Source organism: Jaculus jaculus, chromosome 15, assembly GCF_020740685.1.
Source record: "Jaculus jaculus isolate mJacJac1 chromosome 15, mJacJac1.mat.Y.cur, whole genome shotgun sequence".
NCBI lineage: Eukaryota > Metazoa > Chordata > Mammalia > Rodentia > Dipodidae > Jaculus > Jaculus jaculus.
The window spans coordinates 57342566-57361933 of NC_059116.1; the positions used below are offsets into that span (position 1 = coordinate 57342566).

A 19368-nucleotide genomic window follows, 5' to 3' on the forward strand; every position below is an offset into this window, starting at 1 on the left:
TTTAAAAAAAATGATTCAAAGGTGAAAATGTCATATATGTATAAAAAAGAAGGATGTCAGTCAGCACAATAGTATTTGCCTGTAATCCCAGGACCAGGGTTACATAGCAAGATCTGGTTTTGGAAAACAAACAACACAGTTGGGTTTAGTGGCACATGTCTTTAATCCCAGCACTTGGAAGGCTGAGGTAGAGGATCACTTTGAGTGTGAGGGCAGCCTGAGACAACATAGTGAACTCCAGGTCAGCCTGAAGTAGAGTAAGACCCTTCCCCGGAAAAAAATCAAAACTAAATAACGAAAAGATGCCAATACCAGATGATGAGAAAAGTAAATATTTAAAGTTATGTTATATCAGTAGTAAAGCAAGCAAGAGACTAAATCTAACACTGTCAGTACTAAGAAAATCACTTCCAAAGAACTTATCTCTAATATATTTGGAAAACAATTAATACAAACATCAGTATTACACACCTATGCAGTTTTCAGATACATGTTTTATTTAAAGTACATCATAAATGCAGAATAAAGAAGAAAGTTAAGAGTCACCTGAGGTGTTTAATATTTGGTGACATCAATGATTACTTTTTTATTTCTTTCAAGGTAGAGTCTCACTCTAGCCAGGATCAACTGAAATTCACACCAATCTTCCTACTTCTGCTGTGATTAAAGGCATGCACCACCACACCTGGCTCAGTTAAACTAGATTTAAAAAGTGACTAGAAGAACATGTCCAGGTTTTATTCAAAGTTATAAAATTTTATAAAACAGGATTTTTTTCAACTAACAAATAGGATAAAGCATGTCAATAATCAGTATTGAGAAATTTTATTTGTATAAACTTTAAAATCTTTTTATTATGGTGGAAAAAGGGTTTCATGTAGCCCAGGCTGGCCTTGAACTATGTAGTAGCCAAGGATGATGACCTTGAATTTCTGGTCCTCCAGCCTCTACCTCCCAAGTTCCAGTATTACAGGTGTGCCATTCATTTTAACTGGCTTCAAATTTTCCAATTTGGTAATGGGGGAGGGGGCAAAGGGGGAAGTAAGTACTATGGATGAAACCCAGGAAGTCATGCATGCTAAGCAAATACAGACACTAGGCAAAATGTCCAGCCAAAAATCCAACTTTATGTACATTTCTCATAAAAGTACTTTTTCTGTCAAGATAAAGTCTTTAGCATCAAATGACATAGATACCTGTACCAAATAGTATAGATTTCTATGCACATTCACATACCACTGAAGTAGGAGAAACATTCTGGGAAATGTAAACATACTAGTTATTTCAACCTACGTGGACATCAAAGAATGTGCACACAAATCTAGAAGGGAAGGGAAAGTCCCCTATACCTCAGGCTATAAGACTGTGCAACAAATTACTGTGCTGAATGCTGCAGGCAATTATAACACAATGCTATTTTTACCTCTAAGTATATCTTTTTTTAAAACAGTTTTCTTTTATTTGAAGTGTCCAGGACCAGGCATATCCTCTACTACTGAGCTATAGTTATGTTGCTATAGTTAGCTCTCCTAAGCATATCTAAACCTAAAAAGGGTAAGATAAAATACTGGGCAATGAGACTTTTTCAGTTCCATTGTAATCTTTGGGAGAAGGATGCTTTCTTGAGACAAAAGTGGCACGTAGCCAAAGTTGGCCTGAAACTGTTATATGATAATGGATAATCTTAAGTCTTCTATCTCCTGTCTCCTCCCAAGACCTGGGACTATAGGAGTGTGGCCACCATCGCCAACTCCTTATTAACTTTATGGGACCAACCATGCCTACAGTCCATTGTCACTATGTGGCACATGACAGTAGTTCATATGTATGAATCTGAAAATTAGAGGCATATGGTATTTACTTCATAAGACAGACCTTAGTAATACTATTTACCGGGGAGGAGAGGGTCCTATTCCCTATTCAACAGGGAAAGATAATAAAGATATGAGACACTTAAAGACCAAAAAAATCAGTGTTACAAATCTATAAAGACTAAAAAACACTCTTAGAGCATTACAAAAGTTTATCTTTCAAAGATAAATGGACACAAATATATAATAAAATTGCTAAATCAGTGCCAGGCATAGTGATGCACACCTTTAATCCCAGAACTCCAGAGGCAGAGGTAGGAGGATCACCGGTGTGAGTTCAAGGCCACACTGAGAATACATAGTGAATTTCAGGCCAGCCTAGGCTAAAGACCCTACCTGGGGGAGGGGGGGGATCAGCCATGCTACTATTTGTAATACCCAATACTGACTAAATATTTATTCAAAAATATTCAAAACTGCGCTTGAGCACATTTCCTCAAGGTCTTTACCCAATACAATAATCTTATTTGTGTTTTCCTATTTCCTAATAAATAGGAATCAAAATAAATATCTAAATAATAAAAACGGGTAACAGTAATGAAACAGGAAAATAGGAGCAAGTGACAAAAAACTCAAACTGATACAGACATGCTGAAAATCAAACCTAAAAATATTCAAATAAGAGCTCTCTAAAATTAATTTTTCTAATAAATGATAAACATTTACTACTATACATTCTAATCCACAATATTCTCAACTATTTACCTTTCCAAAAGAACCAAAACAGAACAAAATGTTTTGAAATTACTAGGTCTTTAATATAAAAAATACTAAATTAAATTTAATCAAGCAAAATTCAATAGGACATTAGCTATAATGTCTTTTTATTACAATGTCACTCTACTGTTAACACTAATTATTATTTTATTAAATTCAAAATCAATTCTTACCAGCTTACTAAAATGGTATTTACAGTAGCCACAGTATTGGACGTTATCTGCACCATTACCTTCTTCTTCACAAAGTAGTCCAGCAAACTGAGCACTGAAAACAAAGGCCAAGGGTATCAACAACAACTCAAAGTGCTATATAGTTAAAAAAACAAAATTTACTTCTAAGCATGAAATACTCATAATATGAAAGAAAAGATAAGGAAGCTACTAGGAGCTTGAAGTGAAGCTCAGTAGCAAAACATCTGTGTATTAGCATGTGCAGAAAGCCCTAGGTTCATCCCAACACCACAGAGAGAGAAAGAATATGAATGAATGTACCTTCTCACTCACAAAAGTAGGGGAGCTGGGTATGGTGGCACAAACTTTTAATCCCAGCATTGGGAGGCAGAGGTAGGACAGTTATGAGTTCGAGGCCATCTTGAGACTACATAGTGAATTCCAGGTCAGGCTGGGCTATAGTGAAACCCTACCTTGTAAAACCGAGAAAGAAAGAAGGGGGAAAACTAAAAAGGTAGGGGTCGCAAAGCTCTATTCTAGCTGTGGCTAAGGATTACCTGATTACATTTTTTCCTATGGTTTTTCAAGGTAGGGTCTCATGCTAGCTCATTACATTTTATATGAAACTCTTCACCTCTATCAAGAATGAAGATGTATCCAAGTTTTTTGTTATCAAACTATCACTAACTTGCTTTCAGAGTTGAAGTGCCACAAGCCTGTAACCCAAGCTACTAAGAGTCATGTGTGAGGAAATCTGAGAGTTCACTACCAAAAAGAATGTTCTTTCAAGAAAACTTGTTTTAAAAAGTATTTCTTTAGGGCTAGGATGGCTTAGCAGTTGAGGTGCTTGCCTCCAAAGCCAAAGGAGTCAAGTTTGATTCCCAGGACCCATATAAGGCAGATGCACAAGGTGACACATGTGCCTGGAGTTCATTTGCATCAGCTAGAAGCCCCTATGTGCTCATTCTCTCCCCTCCCCTCTCCTCTCCTCTCCGTTCCTCTCTTCTTTCCTCCCTCCTTCCCTCTCTCTCTCTCTCTCTCTCCCCCCTCTCAAATTAAAAAAAAAAAAGAAAAAAAAAACAGTGTAAAAAAAATAAAGCTCGAGGCTGGTAGGCTTTGTAAGCAAGAGCCTTTTACTATGGAGCCATCTTCCTTTCCAAAACAAATTCTTTTTGTCCTCCTAATTAATAATTCTTATTTTTTTAAATCTACAGACAGGTGATGAGTCAAATCACTTGCCACAGAAGTTTGAGGACCTTAGTTCAGAACTCCAGCACCCATACAAAATGCTGGCCTGGTGGCAAGTACATGTCAACTAACTTAGTGCTAGAGAGGTATAGACAGGAGAAAACCTGGGACTCTTGGGCTAGCTAGTCTAGCTCAACTGGTAAGCTCTCTAAGCCCAGCAAAAGACCCTGTCTCAAAGGATAAAATGAAGAGTGATTAAGGAAGATATATTATGACAATTTCCTGCCTCAATATCCATGCAAACATACGTTTGTGAACAAGCAATATGCATTCATACCATACACACTTGAGAAAAATAAAATTTAAATCTATTTTACAAGTATGAATGAAGGTCATACTTTTAAAAAGGTATAAAATGACAGTATGATGAAAATTACAAGGATGTGAACTATATCCTTTAGGGGAGATAGTACTGAAGAAGGACCTAGATTTAGTATATACTAGGTAGTACTCTACCACTGAGAAACACCCATAGACCTCTTCTTGTTTTTTTTGGTTTTTCAAGGTAAGGTCTCACTCTATCCCAGGCTGACCTGGAATTCACTATAGTCTCAGAGTGGCCTTGAACTCATGGTAATCCTCCTACCTCTGCTTCCCAAGTGCTGGGATTACAGGTGTGCGCCACCTCGCCAGGCCCTCTGTGTACTTTTTTTTTTTTTGAAACAGTCTCATTAAGTAGACCAAGTTGCAAATCCCCCTAACTATGACTCCTGAATAGCTGGAATCATAGGTCATGGAGCCTGGTTCATATGACATCCTCTGAAAAGGAAAAATGATTAGGAGGAATAATTCATTCACACAACACTCATGTGTTACAATACTTCAGTCACAGCATAACAGAGCAATGAAGATACATAGGTAGTGCTTTTTTTTGTCAGAAACAACAAAGTGGTTAGAGATGTAGCACAGCAGAATAACGTGTTCTGGGTGTACACAAAGCACTGGCTCTGACCCTCAATGCTTTATCAGGGAATAATGAAAACTATCCAAAGGAAAGATCCAGAAGAAATGAAACTGAAACCTAAAGTTATTATATTATTTAAAAGAAAAAAAACTGCAGGCTGGAGAGATGGCTTAGCAATTAAGGTGTTTGCCTGCAAAGCCTAAGAATCCAGGTTTGATTCCCCAGTACCCACAAAAATCCAGATGCACAAGATGGCACATGTGTCTCAAGTTCCTTTGCAGTGGCTAAAGGCCATGGGATGACCCCTACTTCTCTCATTTTTTTCTCTTTCTCATAAATAACTAAATATTTTTTTTTTTAATGCTAGCCAGGTGTGGTGGTGCCCATCTTTAATCCAGCACTTGGGAGGCAGATAAAGGATCATTGTGAGTTCAAGGCCAGCCTGGGACTACAGAGTTCCAGATCAGCCTGGATTAAAGTGAGACTCTACCTCAAAATTAATACATAAATAAACAAATGAATGAATGTTAAAGTTTATCATCATAGCCTTAGTAAGTTGACCTTTCATAACTGCAATATTCCAGTGTTTTGGGTTTTTTTGTTGTTGTTTGTTTTGTTTTTCAAGGTAGGGTCTCACTCTGGCCCAGGCTGACCTGGAACTCACACTGTAGTTTCAGGGTAGCCTTGAACTCACGGCAATCCTCCAGCCTCTGCCTAGCCTAGTGCTGGGATTAAAGGCGTGCGCCACCACTCCCAGCACCAATGTTATTTTATTAGTATATATTTCATAGGCAAAGGATCTTATATCTGGAAAATTAACAATACTCAAGAGAATTTATAAGAAAATTCAATCAAGTGCCTTAACTGCTAAGACATTTCTCCAGCCCCTAGAATTTACAAAAAGAAAGTGAAAAGAATATTCATTCCCAAAAGTAGCTTCGACTTTATTTTATATGCCCTGTGGTAGTTTCAACAGATGGACCCCAATATATTCAGTCTTTTATTACATTCCGTAATTTCGATCTGCAGCCACCTGGGTGGAAGAGTAAGTATTACTAGGCAGATTTTAGGGTCCAGCCCTAAGGTATGGTAGTGGATATGAAATTCCAATCTAAAGGTATGCAAAGTGCTTGGTTCTGCCTGGAGTTCCTGAGGTGTGCTGTTGCTCACACTTGGGTGTGGTGTGTGTGTGTGTGTGTGTGTGTGTGTGTGTCTCAAGCCAGCTTCTTCTGCCATTATGGAACTTACCCTGGATCTGTAAGCTTCAGTAAATATCCCTTCCTCCATAACTGTATATGTTTTGGAAGTTCATCTCAGTGACCTTAGGCTTTTTGTTATACACCCAAATACTAAAAACTCAATAAATGAGTACATACCTACACAAATGACTATCCACAGACTGATTCAGACAATGATCATTACCCTGAGCCTTTATATACAACTACTAACTATTATGTAGACTTGAGTCATTTTTGCTTCTAAACTTTGAATGCTGAAAAATAAAATCTAGATACTTTTCTTTAGAACCAGCTACAATAGCATCAAGATCAATAAAGGTGTGAGGATATAGTGAAATATCCAGATGGCTTAATCTAAGGAAAGCCATCTTAAGACAGCAATTCACACAATAATAAAAGACCTATCTAAGTTAAAGTTCAGCACAAGGCCAAATAAACAAGGATGAGGATGTATTCTCAGTTAAAGTATTTGCTATTTGTTCCACACCCTATGCTTACTGCAAAATAGCACTGGGGGAAGGTTCTGGGGACTTCCCAGACCACTGTAAAAGAATGTGGCTTTGTTTCCTGAGTACTATAAAAGAATGTGGTTTTTTTTGGTTGTTTTGTTTTGTTTTCCTTACAAACTCACTGAAAAGATAAGACAGGGCTGCTCTCCTCCTCACAGGTTTGCTGTGAGGGGACAGTTGCTGGCTGGCTAATAAAGACTCTCCTTTTAAAATCCTAATTCTGGGCTGGAGAGATGGCTTAGCGGTTAAGGGCTTGCCTGTGAAGCCTAAGGACCCTGGTTCGAGGCTCGGTTCCCCAGGTCCTACGTTAGCCAGATGCACAAGGGGGCACACGTGTCTGGAGTTCGTTTGCAGTGGCTGGTAGCCCTGGCGCGCCCATTCTCTCCCTCTCTCTCTCTCTCTCTCTCTCTCTCTCTCTCTCTCTCTCTCTGCCTCATTCTCTGTCTGTTGCTCTCAAATAAATGAATAAAAATAAAACCAAAAAAAAATTTTTTTAAATCCTAATTCTTAATCAAAATCTAAGAGGATATAAATAAGCCATATGGAATCCTACTTTTTTGGACAATGAAACACACAGGGGCCAGAGACTGTAACTAGAAAAATTTCAGTGCCAGGGACAGGATACCTTCCAGTGAGTTGTTAACAAGGGAGGTCCCTGATGCCCCCAAAACATTACAGGCTACTGCCAAGGCCCTTGGGTTCCTACCAGGAATAACATGGTAAGACCCTATTGCTGAAGATTTCACATACTTGGGCTATAAGGTCACTGAGAAACCCTGCTGGAGCTGAGCTGAAAACCTCCTCCATGTAGATGAGCTGACAGAAAGCTGGAAAAAGCCACACTGCTTGCAGTTCAATGGGAGAGAGAGAAATCACCATTGAAGATACTCAATAGAGGACACTGCAAGCCTTTTATTTGGCCAGCCAGGCCAAATGAGCCAACAGGTGCAATAGTGGCACATTGGGGAAAACCAACCACCCTCTAATTTGACTGGAGGCCCATTCCATGGGAGGGAATACATCCCTGATACTGCAAACCTACAACAAGGGTAGTCATGAGCCCTAAGGGTGTAACATCTGCTGCTGTCTGGCTAAAAGGATATATACTATGCTCACCAAACTGCCCAGCAAGCACTTCTCTTAATGTTCATATTCATATATTAATGGTACTCTCACTTTGGTTAGGGACGGTTCTCTTTTCAGATAGCAATGACCTTGGGATGACTCAGAAGGCATCGTGGTGCTGAGAAGTGATAGAGCAGCGCTCAGCACTGAAATATCTCCATCACACCTTCCAAGGCTCAGGGTCCAATGTGGAAGAATTGGCAGAAAGAATGTAAGCGCCAAAGGAAGGGGTAGGACTCCTTACAACATGCTCCTTTAGACACAAAATGGTAGGCCTCAGGACAGCATACCTAATGCTCTGAGTTTGACCTGCAATATACCACAATCAATCAACTAATTAATAAGCAAATAAATAAATAAATAAATGAGGCTGGAGAGATGGCTCAGTAGTTAAAGGCATTTACTTAAGCGCAAAGCCAGATGGCCTAGGTTCAATTCCCCAGTACCCACTTGTGGTAGTTTGAATATATGTCCCCCATACACTCAGGAGTTATTAAAGCTTGTAGTTTGGTCTCCAGCTGCCTGGCTAGAGATGTCATGTCACTGGAGGCAGACCTGAATTCCAGGCCAAAGGTATGCAGAGACGTTTAAGTTCTGCCTGCTTTGCTGCCCACTTCTGCTTTCTGCTTTTGATTTTTATGAGCTATTTCATTGTCTCTCTACTTGGATATATAAAAGCAGCTTCTTCCACCATAAATGGAACTTCCCCTGAATCTGTAAGCTGAAATAAACTTCTTGCTCCTAAAAACTGTGGTTTTTTTTCGTTATTCATCCCAGCAACATGAAACTGGCTGTACCACTGTAACAACCTCAACAGACCTAAGGAAAACGATCTGGATGTTCTCCAGGAGCTATAGGGGAATAAAGATTAACACAGAACAGTAGCTAAGATATATGGTGTTAGCCTTTACCTAATGTCAATGCAACCTGGTCTCTAGTACATGCTGCATACCAACATCTGGTGTTTGGTCTCACTCTTCTCTGATGCTTGCTCTGTGCTGATCGCCAAATTCTGTTTTTGTAAACCATGCTTGCTTACACTGGCAAAATTAATTAGAGGAAAGGGGGGAATGACTGAAGAGTGTAGGGCAGGAACGTGGTTTTTACCTTTAAAAACTCACTGTAGGACTGGAGAGATGGTTTAGTGGTTAAGGCACTTGCCTGCAAACCCAAAGGATCCCAGTTCAATTCTCCAGGTCCCACGTAAGCCAGATGTACAAGGGGATGCACACATCTGGAGTTCGTTTGCAGTGGCTGGAGGCCCTAACACACATGAGCGTGCGCACGCACTCTCTCGCTCTCCCTCTTTCTATCTCAAATAAATAAATAAAATATATTTCTTAAAACTCACTGTAAAAGTAGGATAGAGCTGTTCTCCTCCTTGCTGTGAGGGGACAGACTGTTTTTAAAATTTTATTCGGGTCGTCTTCAGTTCATTTCTGGTTTGGAACTCACTACACCACCACATACAGATACAAAAAGTGGCTCGTATGTCTGGAATTCCTTTGCAATGGCAGGAGGCCTTGGTGTACCCACTCCGTATTTATTCATTCTCTCTCCCCCCTACTTCCTCCCTCTCCCTCTCTCCTTGTAAATAATCAAAAAGTGATAGGTGACTGCACTATATTTTTCCTTGAAACACTGATAGTGAGTGGAGCAAAACTCAAATGGATTTCATAGAAAATCCATTAAGTTAACTTGTATTAGCTATTTAACTCCTAACAAGTCAAAGAGTATCTATCCATACACAACCAAAACCATTTTAGACAAGATGGAACAGGCACTTACAAACCTTGCACTAGAACCACTTCACATCTACTCCAGTAAGCCCAATAATTATCAGATTACTATCTAATCTACTTTACTTCAAAATCCAAGTTCTTTGTTACAAAAAGTAAATCTCAAGGGCTCAGGAGATGCTCAGTGGGTAAAGTGCTGCCAAACAAGCATAAGGATCTGATTTCAGGGGCCCAGCACCCATACAAAATGCCAGGCGTTGGCAATGTGCTCCTATAATCCCAGAGCTGGGAAAGTACTAGCAGGAGGATCTTTGGGGCTTGCTGGACAGCTTGTTTAGAATATTCAGTAAGCTCTTGGTTCAATAATTAAGAGACTCTGTGTCAAAAAAGGCAGAGAGGAACTTGCAGGGTTATGGGAGGAACCACCAGGTGTGGTAGCACATGGAAAAAAAAAAAAGGCAAAGAGGGTTGGAGAGATGGCTCAAAGGTTAAAGGTGCTTGCTTGCAAAGCCTAACTGATCAAGTTTGATTCCTTAGTACCTAGGTAAAGACTGATGCACAAAGTGGTACATTCATCTGGAGTTTATTTAGAGTGTCAGGAGGCCCTGTAATCACCCTCTCTTTCTGCCTCTCTCTCTCTCAAATAAATAAATAATTTTTTTAAGGTAGAGAGCAATTACTACACCTGACATGGCCTCCACGCATGTACTTGCAAGCACGAATAACACAAACACACAAAATAAATCAGAAGTTATAAAGTACTCTCTTTTAATGCATTTTAATAAAATCTAGGTATAGAGGCCTTTAACTTAAGGATGGTCACACAAATCATTAACCCATTTCACATCTGTCCAATAATGGAAATATACTTACCATGTCACATGGAAAGCCTGTCTACATCCATGTTTATTACATGTCATGCAAGCACCAGTGGCTGCCTTGCTTTCTCGTCCTTGTTCATCACAAATGTAGCAAGTCTTAGGTAAGGGAACAAAAGCAAAACAAAAAAATCATATACATGCTTAATAATTTTATAGATATCTTCAGAAATGAACCACATATATTTATTATCTAATTTACTTCAAAATATAAGATCTTGCTAACACTCAGAAGTTTAAGGTAAGAGGATTGACAGCCATGCATTCAAGGCCACTCTGGGTTACAGAGTGAGTGCCAGGTCAGCTTGAGTTAGTGACACCAAAAAAAAGAAAAGGGAGGGAGGGAGAGAGAGGAGAGGGAGGGAGGGAGGGAGGGAGAGAGGGAAGAGAGAGGGGAGAGGGAAGAGGGAGGGAGAGAGGGGGGGAGGGAGGGAGGGAGGGAGGGAGGGAGGGAGGGAGGGAGGGAGGGAGGGAGGGAGGGAGGGAGAAGAAAGACAAGAAAAGAAAAACTACAAGCACACCAGGCATGGTGGCACACGCCTCTAATCCCAGCGCTCAGGAGGCAGAGGTAAGAGAATCACCATGAGTTTGAGGAAACCCTGAGACTACAGTGAATTCCAGGTCAGCCTGAGCTAGAGTGAGACCCTACCTCGCAAAACCAGAAAAGAGAAGAGAAAGAAGAGGGGAGAGGAGAAGAGGGGAGGGAGGAGGAGGGGGAGCTAGACACACATGTTTTTTAAATAGAAATTTAATGACTAAAATAGAAATAAAAAAACACCATGGCATATAAATGATCCCAGTAAAAATTCATAAGGGCCTTTAGTCCCAGCAACTCAGCAAGGTAAGGTTGGAGGAATGTCCTAAATTCAAGGCCAACCTGGGCTACAGAGTGAGTTCCAGGCCATCCTGAGTTACCCTGCCTTAAAAGGCACATTGTAGAAGAAAGGGTAAATAAAATCTAAGAGCCACAAGATGGAAAGCTTATTCTGATGCATTGTTCCCCCACACACACCCAAGACTGAAATGCACTCATGATTCATGACCCCACAATGAATACTGACAACCCCATGGAAGAGGGGTCTCAGTGTAATGGGAATATGGGAGAGGGGACATATGAATATATAACTCAATGGGAGCCAGGAGTCATGGCACATACCCTTAATCCCAGCACTTAGGAGACAGAGGCAGGAGGATCGCGGTGAGTTCTAGGCCACCCTGAGATTATATGGTGAATTTCAGCTTAGCTTGGGCTAGAATGAGATCCTACCTCAAAAAAAAATTATATATATATATACATATACATATGCATATACATATACATACACATACATACATACATACATACACACACACACACACATATATATATATATAAAATAAAGGCACTGCTTTTACTAATCTCAAAAGCCCCTACTGGCACATATATTGGAAGCCAAGTCTAAGACATCATGAGGGATTAACTACATTCATATGTATGTGAACAAAGGTTAGTTCACTCAATTCTTCACAGGGATCCCATCAATATCATTAAGCCCAGTCAACATGGCATGCTGGGGCAGACGGGAAGACACATGCTTTATAGGTCAGAAATGCTCCAAAAAGTATAAAACAATGAACAATCCCAGCAACTGTGACTGACATCTAGTTCATTCCTCACATAAAAATACCTTTTACAGCTCAAAAGCAGGCTGGCCAAGAGATGGAAGGCTTAATTACAGCAAGTTTGCCCCCTCTTTTTTTTGGGGGGGGGTTCAAGGTAGGGTCATGCTCTAGCCCAGGCTAACCCAGAATTTACTATATAGTTTCAGGATAGCTTCAAACTCATAGTGACCCTCCTACCTCAGCCTCCCAAGTGCTGGGATTAAAGGCATGTGCCACCATGACCAGCTCAAAAACCAGTTTTTTTAAGAACAGTAGTACACAATGAATACCTTGGGTGACGTAACATCACCAGATGAGAAACAACATGTAATGCCCTTAAAGAGACTTTGCAAATCAAAGTCAGGCACGATGGTGTATACCCACAACACCAGCACTCGTAAAGCAAGAAAACTGTGAGTCAGGCCTACCCGAGTGACATGACAACTTCCAGGCCAGTTAGACTACACAGCAAGACCATCTCAAAAACATAAAACAAAACAAAAACAAGCAATGTATTTAGCAGTTCTACCAGAGAGGACAGACTTTATTGGTAACAAGGCTTCAAGTCCATACATAAAGTTACTGTTAAACAAAAAAAGGAAGAACTCCATGTTGTACCATAATATTATATAGTACCTCACATAAAGACAATACAATTGTGATTTGGTGAACATAAAGGAAAAAAAAGAAAACAGGATATTGGCCCAGTGTAATTAAGTCAATAAAGTTATGTGAACTCCGATATGAAGGAACCCCACAATAGAGACTTAAATTAACATCAGACTGGTACCTCCAACATATTGGTAAAAACAAGTAAAACAGCAGATCAGAAAATCAATTTTTAAAAAAAGGCAGTAGGCAAAACAGAAAATCCCTTTTGGAATTACTCATATATACCTATGGGTCTTGAAAGTGGTACATATGAACTACTTTGCACTCAACAAGAAAATAGAAAGTTAAGATTTGTGGCAGACTTTAAAGCATTATGAAAGCCAGGCACAGTGGCTCATGCCTAAAACTCTAGTACTCAAGAGGCTGAAGGGGCAGGACCTGAGTTGGATCCCCAACAACCACAGGTGTTTGCCACGTATGCTTATTATGCCCAGCATTCAGCGTGATGAAGACAGGAGGATAGCTGAAGATTGGTCGCCTGGCTGGACAGCCAATCTGACACACACACACACAAAAAGTGACCTCCAGATTCAGTAAGACCCTGGTTGAAGGAAGTAAGATTGGAAGAGCAATAGGACAGTACCCACTGTTTGGAGTTCGTTTACAGTGACTTGAGGCCCTGGCACACCATTCTCTTTATCTGCCTGCCTGACACACACCCCCAATCAAGAAAAAAAAAAAGTTTACCTAAAAGTTAGAAATCACAAAAACATTACTGCAAATACCATCACTAATAAGAAAAATTGATTTGTGCTATGAAATCACAACTTCTCTGGAAATTACGAGAGATCAACCACCAGACACCAAGAATAGATATAGGGATAAAGTTAAAATGACTTATCTGCCAGGCATGGTGGCGCACACCTTTAACCCTAGCACTCGGGAGGCAGAGGTAGGTAGGAAGGATCACCATGAGTTCAGGGCCATCCTGAGACTACATAGTGAATTACAGGTCAGCTACAGTGAGACCTTACCTTGAAAAACCAAAAATAATAATAATAATAATAATAATAATGACTTATCTGCCACAGATACCAAAAACTATGGCTACAAAAGGCCACAATTGCCAGGTGTGGTGGTACACGCCTTCGATCTCAGCACTTGGGAGGCAGAGATAGGAGGATAGATGTGAGTTCAAGGTCACCCTGAGACTACATGAATTCCAGGTTGGCCTGGGCTAGAGCAAGACCCTACTTTGAAAAATCACAGAAACAAAGTCTGTGATAAGAGAATTCACAGATATAAAAGGCAGATTATAGCTTGAAATCTAGAACATAATCTTCCCCACTACTGTCTTAGAGCAATGAGACTGTCAAAAAGACTACCAGCACTGGGAATGGTGGTGCAGGCCTGTAATCCCAGCACTTGCGAAGCAATGGTAGGAGGACAGTCATGAGTTCGAGGCCACTCTGAGACTACATAGTGAATTCCAAGTCAGCCTAAGCTAGAGTGAGACCCTACCTCAGGGGAAAAGAAAAGACTACCAATGGCAAACAAAGGTTAACAAGGGTTAAAAAAGATATACACTAAGACAAACATGGTAGCATGTACCTGTAATCCGATCACTTAAAATGCAGAGGCAGGAGGATATAAATCAAGGCCAACCTAGGTCAAAGGTACAATTCCCCAGTACCCACATAAAGTCAGATGCAAAAAGTGACATGAGTCTGGAGCCTGTCTGCAGTGAAAGGAAACCAAAGCACATCCATTCATTTTCTCTCCTCCTTGCAAATAATAATAATCCCCCCTTCTTCTTCTTTGATTTTTTTCAAGTTAAGGTCTCACTCTAGCCGAGGCTGACCTGAAATTCACTATGTGGAAGGATTTATAACTCTGGACTAGAGAAGCAAAGCCACTGTGGTGAGAATTTTGAAAGACCAAAATGTAGCAAGAACTACAGACTGTTGGCTCAGCTTAAGAGGTTTCAAGAACAGGGCTTTGTTATCAACAGGGCTAGAGGTGGGTTGTCTGATATTCTGGCTGTATTCTGTCTACGTCAAGACAATCTGAGAAAAGTTGAATTTAGAAGTAATGGACTCATTTTTCAGTCAAGGAAAATAGAAAGCAGAAGGATATGACAAACATAACGTGAAGGGATTTCAGGACCCATAGACTATAGCCACTTCAGGTGCACTGAAAGAGATTCCCCCCCACCCTCCACCACCACCACCAGTGAGGATGCTCTGTACTGGGACAATAGGAGGAGTGCTGATTCATTTGAAAGAAGAGAGTCTTGGAACGGGAGTGGTGGCACATGCCTTTAATTACAGCCCTTGGGAGGCAGAGGTAGGAGGATCACCATGAGTTCAAGGCCACCCTGAGACTACATAGTGAATTCAAGGTCAGCCTGAGCTAGAATGAGACTCTACCTCAAAAAAAATCAAAGAACCAAAAAAAAGAAGAATAAAGGAGGAGGTAGGGGGGAGGAGGAAGAAGGAAGGAGGAGGAAGGTCTTGGGCTGGAGAGATGGCTCAGCTATTAAAGGCACTTACAGGCAAAGCCTAATAGCTTGGTTCACTTTCCCAATACCCACATAAAGCCACATGTGGCAGGAGGCCCTGGAACACCCATACTTTCACTGAATCTGTTTCACTCATAAATAAATAAAAACTACATTTAAAAGAAAGATAAGTATCTGAAGAATTCTAAATGAGTTTCCTGCTCCTCAGTATCAGCTTTATTCCCACTGGATTAATAAATTTGGTGGTGATGACCACCCAGTACTGGTTTTGGAAGTATGACAAATGCAGGAAAAAAAGAGGGTCACTTAAGTACAGAGTACAGTGCTGGATTTAAAAGCAAGGTTGAAGTCCCTGCAAGGAGATGGTTTGTGGCCACCATATGAAGCTACAGAGATTATACTAGAGAATCAAAAACTTTGGAGAGCCAGGCATGGTAGTGCACACTCTTAGGGTCTCATTCGAGCGCAGGCTGACCTGACATTCACTCTCTAGTTCCAGGCTCGCCCTGCAATCACAGTGATCCTCCTACCACTGCCTCCCAAATGAGACTTTTATGTTAAGTCTAGTAAAGACTATGTGGACTTTTTAAATGTTTTATTTTATTAACTTTATTTAAAAGCAAAAGAGGTGCCAGGCGTTGTAGCGCGTGCCTTTAATCCCAGCACTCGGGAGGTAGAGGCAGGAGGATCACCGTGAGTTTGAGGGCACCCTGAGACTCCATAGTGAATTCCAGGTCAGCTTGGGCTAGAGTGAAACCCTACCTCAAAACACCAAAATAAATAAATAAATAAAAATAAAAGCAAAAGAGATGGAGAGAGAGAAGGAGAAAGAAAGAGTAAGCAAAAGAGACAGGGCCTCTAGCCACTGCAAAGAAACTCCAGATGCATGCACCGCCTTGTCCATCTGGCTAACATGGGTCCTGAGGAACTGAACCTGGGTCCTTTGGTGCAGGCAAGCACCTTAACCACTAAGCAATCTCTCCAGCCCCATGCGGACTTTAAAGTTGGACTACTGGACTAAATGTATTTTGTATCATGAGATGATCATAGGTGCCAGGGGCAGAATGTGGTGGCTTATAATGAAAGCCACCCCCCCCCATAGACTCATGTTTTATAAACTTGGTCCCAACTGGTGGCAATTTGAGCAAGTTATGAAGCCTCTGGAAGGTGGAGCCTTGTTAGAGAAGGTGTTTCATAGGATTAGAGAGAAACTGGTCTTGAAGTTTATTAGTCCAGCCTACTGGGTATAGCTAGCTAGCTCACACCTGTTGCTTCTTGCCTGATGCTGTGTAAGTGTGATGCACAGCTGTCTGCTCTGCCATGTGGAAGGCCATGATGAAACTTCCCCTTTCCTTCCATAAGCTGCTTCATATCAGGTAATCTTTCCTGGCAATGACCAGGTAACTGCTACACAGTTTTTGCCTTCATCTAGATTCTTGCATAATACCCTTTATGCCTAATATGAGGGTCTTAGTTCTAACTTTATAATTTTGCAAGTGACTGTTTTTGGAGAGAGAATCAGTACAGACCATGTTATAGTGGAAAAGGGCAAGCCTCTAAATCAAAAAGACTAGCCAATAAAACCATATGAAGATACATACGAAGAACATAATAAGACAGAAGTGGGCTGAAGAGATGAAAGTGTAAGCCAATGACTATCAATTTGAGATAATAAGTATATTGCTTGAAAACACCCAGTTTATTTTGTTTTTATGGCAAACATATATTATTATTATAGGGGACCTATGAAAACCTGAGTTGGTGATATGCAGGGACTGGGTGATGCATGGAGGGCAGGAGTTCTATTATACTGTTTAATCTTATAAATATTTAATAATTTCCAAAATAAATAATATGCAAAAGAAACAAAATTAGAAAATACATTAGAAATAAAAGCCCTGGGGACTAAGAAATACTTCCTTCAGTAAAGCCCTTCCATACACGCATGAAGAACTGAGTTCAATCCCTAAAGGTATCTTGTCAATTGTATATGGATATGGTTCACAAGAAGATACTGCCAAGTGACCTTAAATCATCTGCTTTGTAGCACAGACTGGCCTAGAATTTGCAACGTAGTTCAGGCAGACCACAAACTCATGATTCTGCTTCCTCAGTTTCCTGAATGCTGGAACTGTATATATTTATTGCAATGCCTGGGTTTACAGTTGCCTCCATGCCCCCCCAAAAAGCTAATAAAAAAATCATAGGAATTATACAGCAAGCTGAGATTCCAACCTGATTACAGGACTGGAGAGATATCTTAGCAGTTACAGTGCTGGCCTGTGAAGCCTAACAACTCATGTTCGACTCTCCAGGTCCCATGGAAGATAGACACATAGTGATGAAAGTGCACAATTGTTGCACATGCACACAAGGAGGTGCACAAGCCTGGATTTGACTGCAGTGGCTGGAGGCCCTGGCAGCTAATTTTCTCTCATTTACAAAGAAAAAAGTGGCAAAAACTTTTAATCCCAGCACTCAGGAGGCAGAGGAGGAGGATCACCATGAGTTTAAGGCTACCCTGAGAGTACATAGTGAATTCCAAGTCAGCCTGAGTGGGTTACTGCCTCTGGCAACAAACTGCTGCCACCTCTTCCCAGAGTCCTCATGGAATAAAGCCTAAACATTAATGAAAATGCAACCATGATGAGAAATGTAAAACATTCCAAATAATTCCACAGTTCTACAGAAGCAATCTTTCAAATCTCAGTTTTGGACGAAATGACTAAATGAAGATAGTGAGAACTCTATGGCACCTCTCCATGTTAGGAAACTATCCCAGGGCCTTGGGGGCTTTTCTACTGAGCCCATTCCTGAGACCAATGTCAAATTTCTGCTTCCTTCCCAATTGCTCACAATAGATCATGTACCCTTAATACTGGGATAACCACTCAGTATTCTCTTGCCCTTGAAAGAGAAAATTATCGTTTGTATCACTGATTTATAGTTCCTATGGTTTGAATGTGAAATGTCCCTCCAAAGGCTCTGGCTGGCGGTGCTGTTTGAGAAGGTTGTGGAACCTTTAGGAGGTAGAGCCTTACTGGGGCAGTGGGTTACTAGGAGCTGGGCTTCAGGTTTTTTTTTTGTTTTTTTGTTTTTTTATTTGCAGGAGGGAGGGAAGGAAGGAGGGAAGAAGGAAAATGAACATGTCAGAGCCTCTTGCCTCTGCAAATGAATACCAGGTAAATGCACCACTTTGAGCATCTGGTTTTATGTGGGTATTGGGGAATCAAACCCAGATCAAGTGGTATTTTTGTTTGTTTGTTTTTCGAGGTAGGGTTCTCACTGTAGCTCAGGCTGACCTGACATTCACTATGTAGTCTCAGGGTAGCCTCAAACTCATGGTGATCCTCCTACTTCTGCCTCTCAGAGTGCTGGGATTAAAGGCATGCAACACTCAAGTAGTGCTTTCAAAGGCTGCACCATCTCCCCAGCCCAAGGGCTTGAGGTTTTGTAACCTGACCTCACTTACTATTTAATATGTTTCCTGACTGGCTATAATGTGACTAAATGAGCCTCTTACCCCTATGCCATGCCTTCCCCACCTTAATGGGATGTATCCCCTTAAAATTGTAAGCCAGAATAAACCCTTTCCTTCCTTAAATTGCTTCTGGACAAGTATTTTGTTACGGAACACGTAAAACTACTAATACACTGTAGAAAACCCATCACCCTATTCTGGACCTGAAGCTGCTATCTTGGAAAGTGGCATCTCTTTGGTCTTTAAATCAATTAGTACTAATGTGTGATGTGTGTGAGTGCAGGCATGTAGGTGTGCCACAACGCGTTATGTAGACATCAGAGGACAACCTTGGGTGTTGACCCCTACCTTACATCTTGTTTCAGTAAGAGTTTGTGATTGTTTCCCTCTGTGTTTGCCAGGCTATCTGGCTCATGAGCTTCCAGGGAATTCTTTGGTCTCAGCCTCCCATCTAAGTATGCGAAGATTATAGACGCCCACTACAGCATCCAGCACTCTGTAGGTCCTGGATATTCAAACTTAGGTAACTCATACTTGCATGGAAAGCCCTTTAGCCACTGAGTCATCTCCTCAACCCAAAGAAATCTTGAATAGCTCACGTACAATACTTCAAAAGAAAAAAATATTATGTTATTCTGGGGCTGGAGAGATAGCTCAGTGTTACCAACCAGTACCCAGATAAAGCCAAATAAACAGGGTGATACATACATT

The 19368-nt window shown here is 40.8% G+C and overlaps 1 protein-coding gene across 13 annotated transcripts in view; it reads right to left on the minus strand.

The window, feature by feature from the left end:
• Positions 1 to 19368, minus strand: part of Mllt10 (MLLT10 histone lysine methyltransferase DOT1L cofactor) — a 270901-nt gene that overhangs the window by 133963 nt on the left and 117570 nt on the right. For all 13 annotated transcript variants that reach the window (XM_045134579.1, XM_045134577.1, XM_045134584.1 and 10 more), the window contains 2 exons: positions 10398 to 10501; positions 2762 to 2855 (listed from right to left, as the gene is read on the minus strand). In XM_045134579.1, coding sequence (XP_044990514.1) covers positions 2762 to 2855; positions 10398 to 10501 — 198 coding nt within the window. The remainder of the gene's footprint in view (positions 1 to 2761; positions 2856 to 10397; positions 10502 to 19368) is intronic.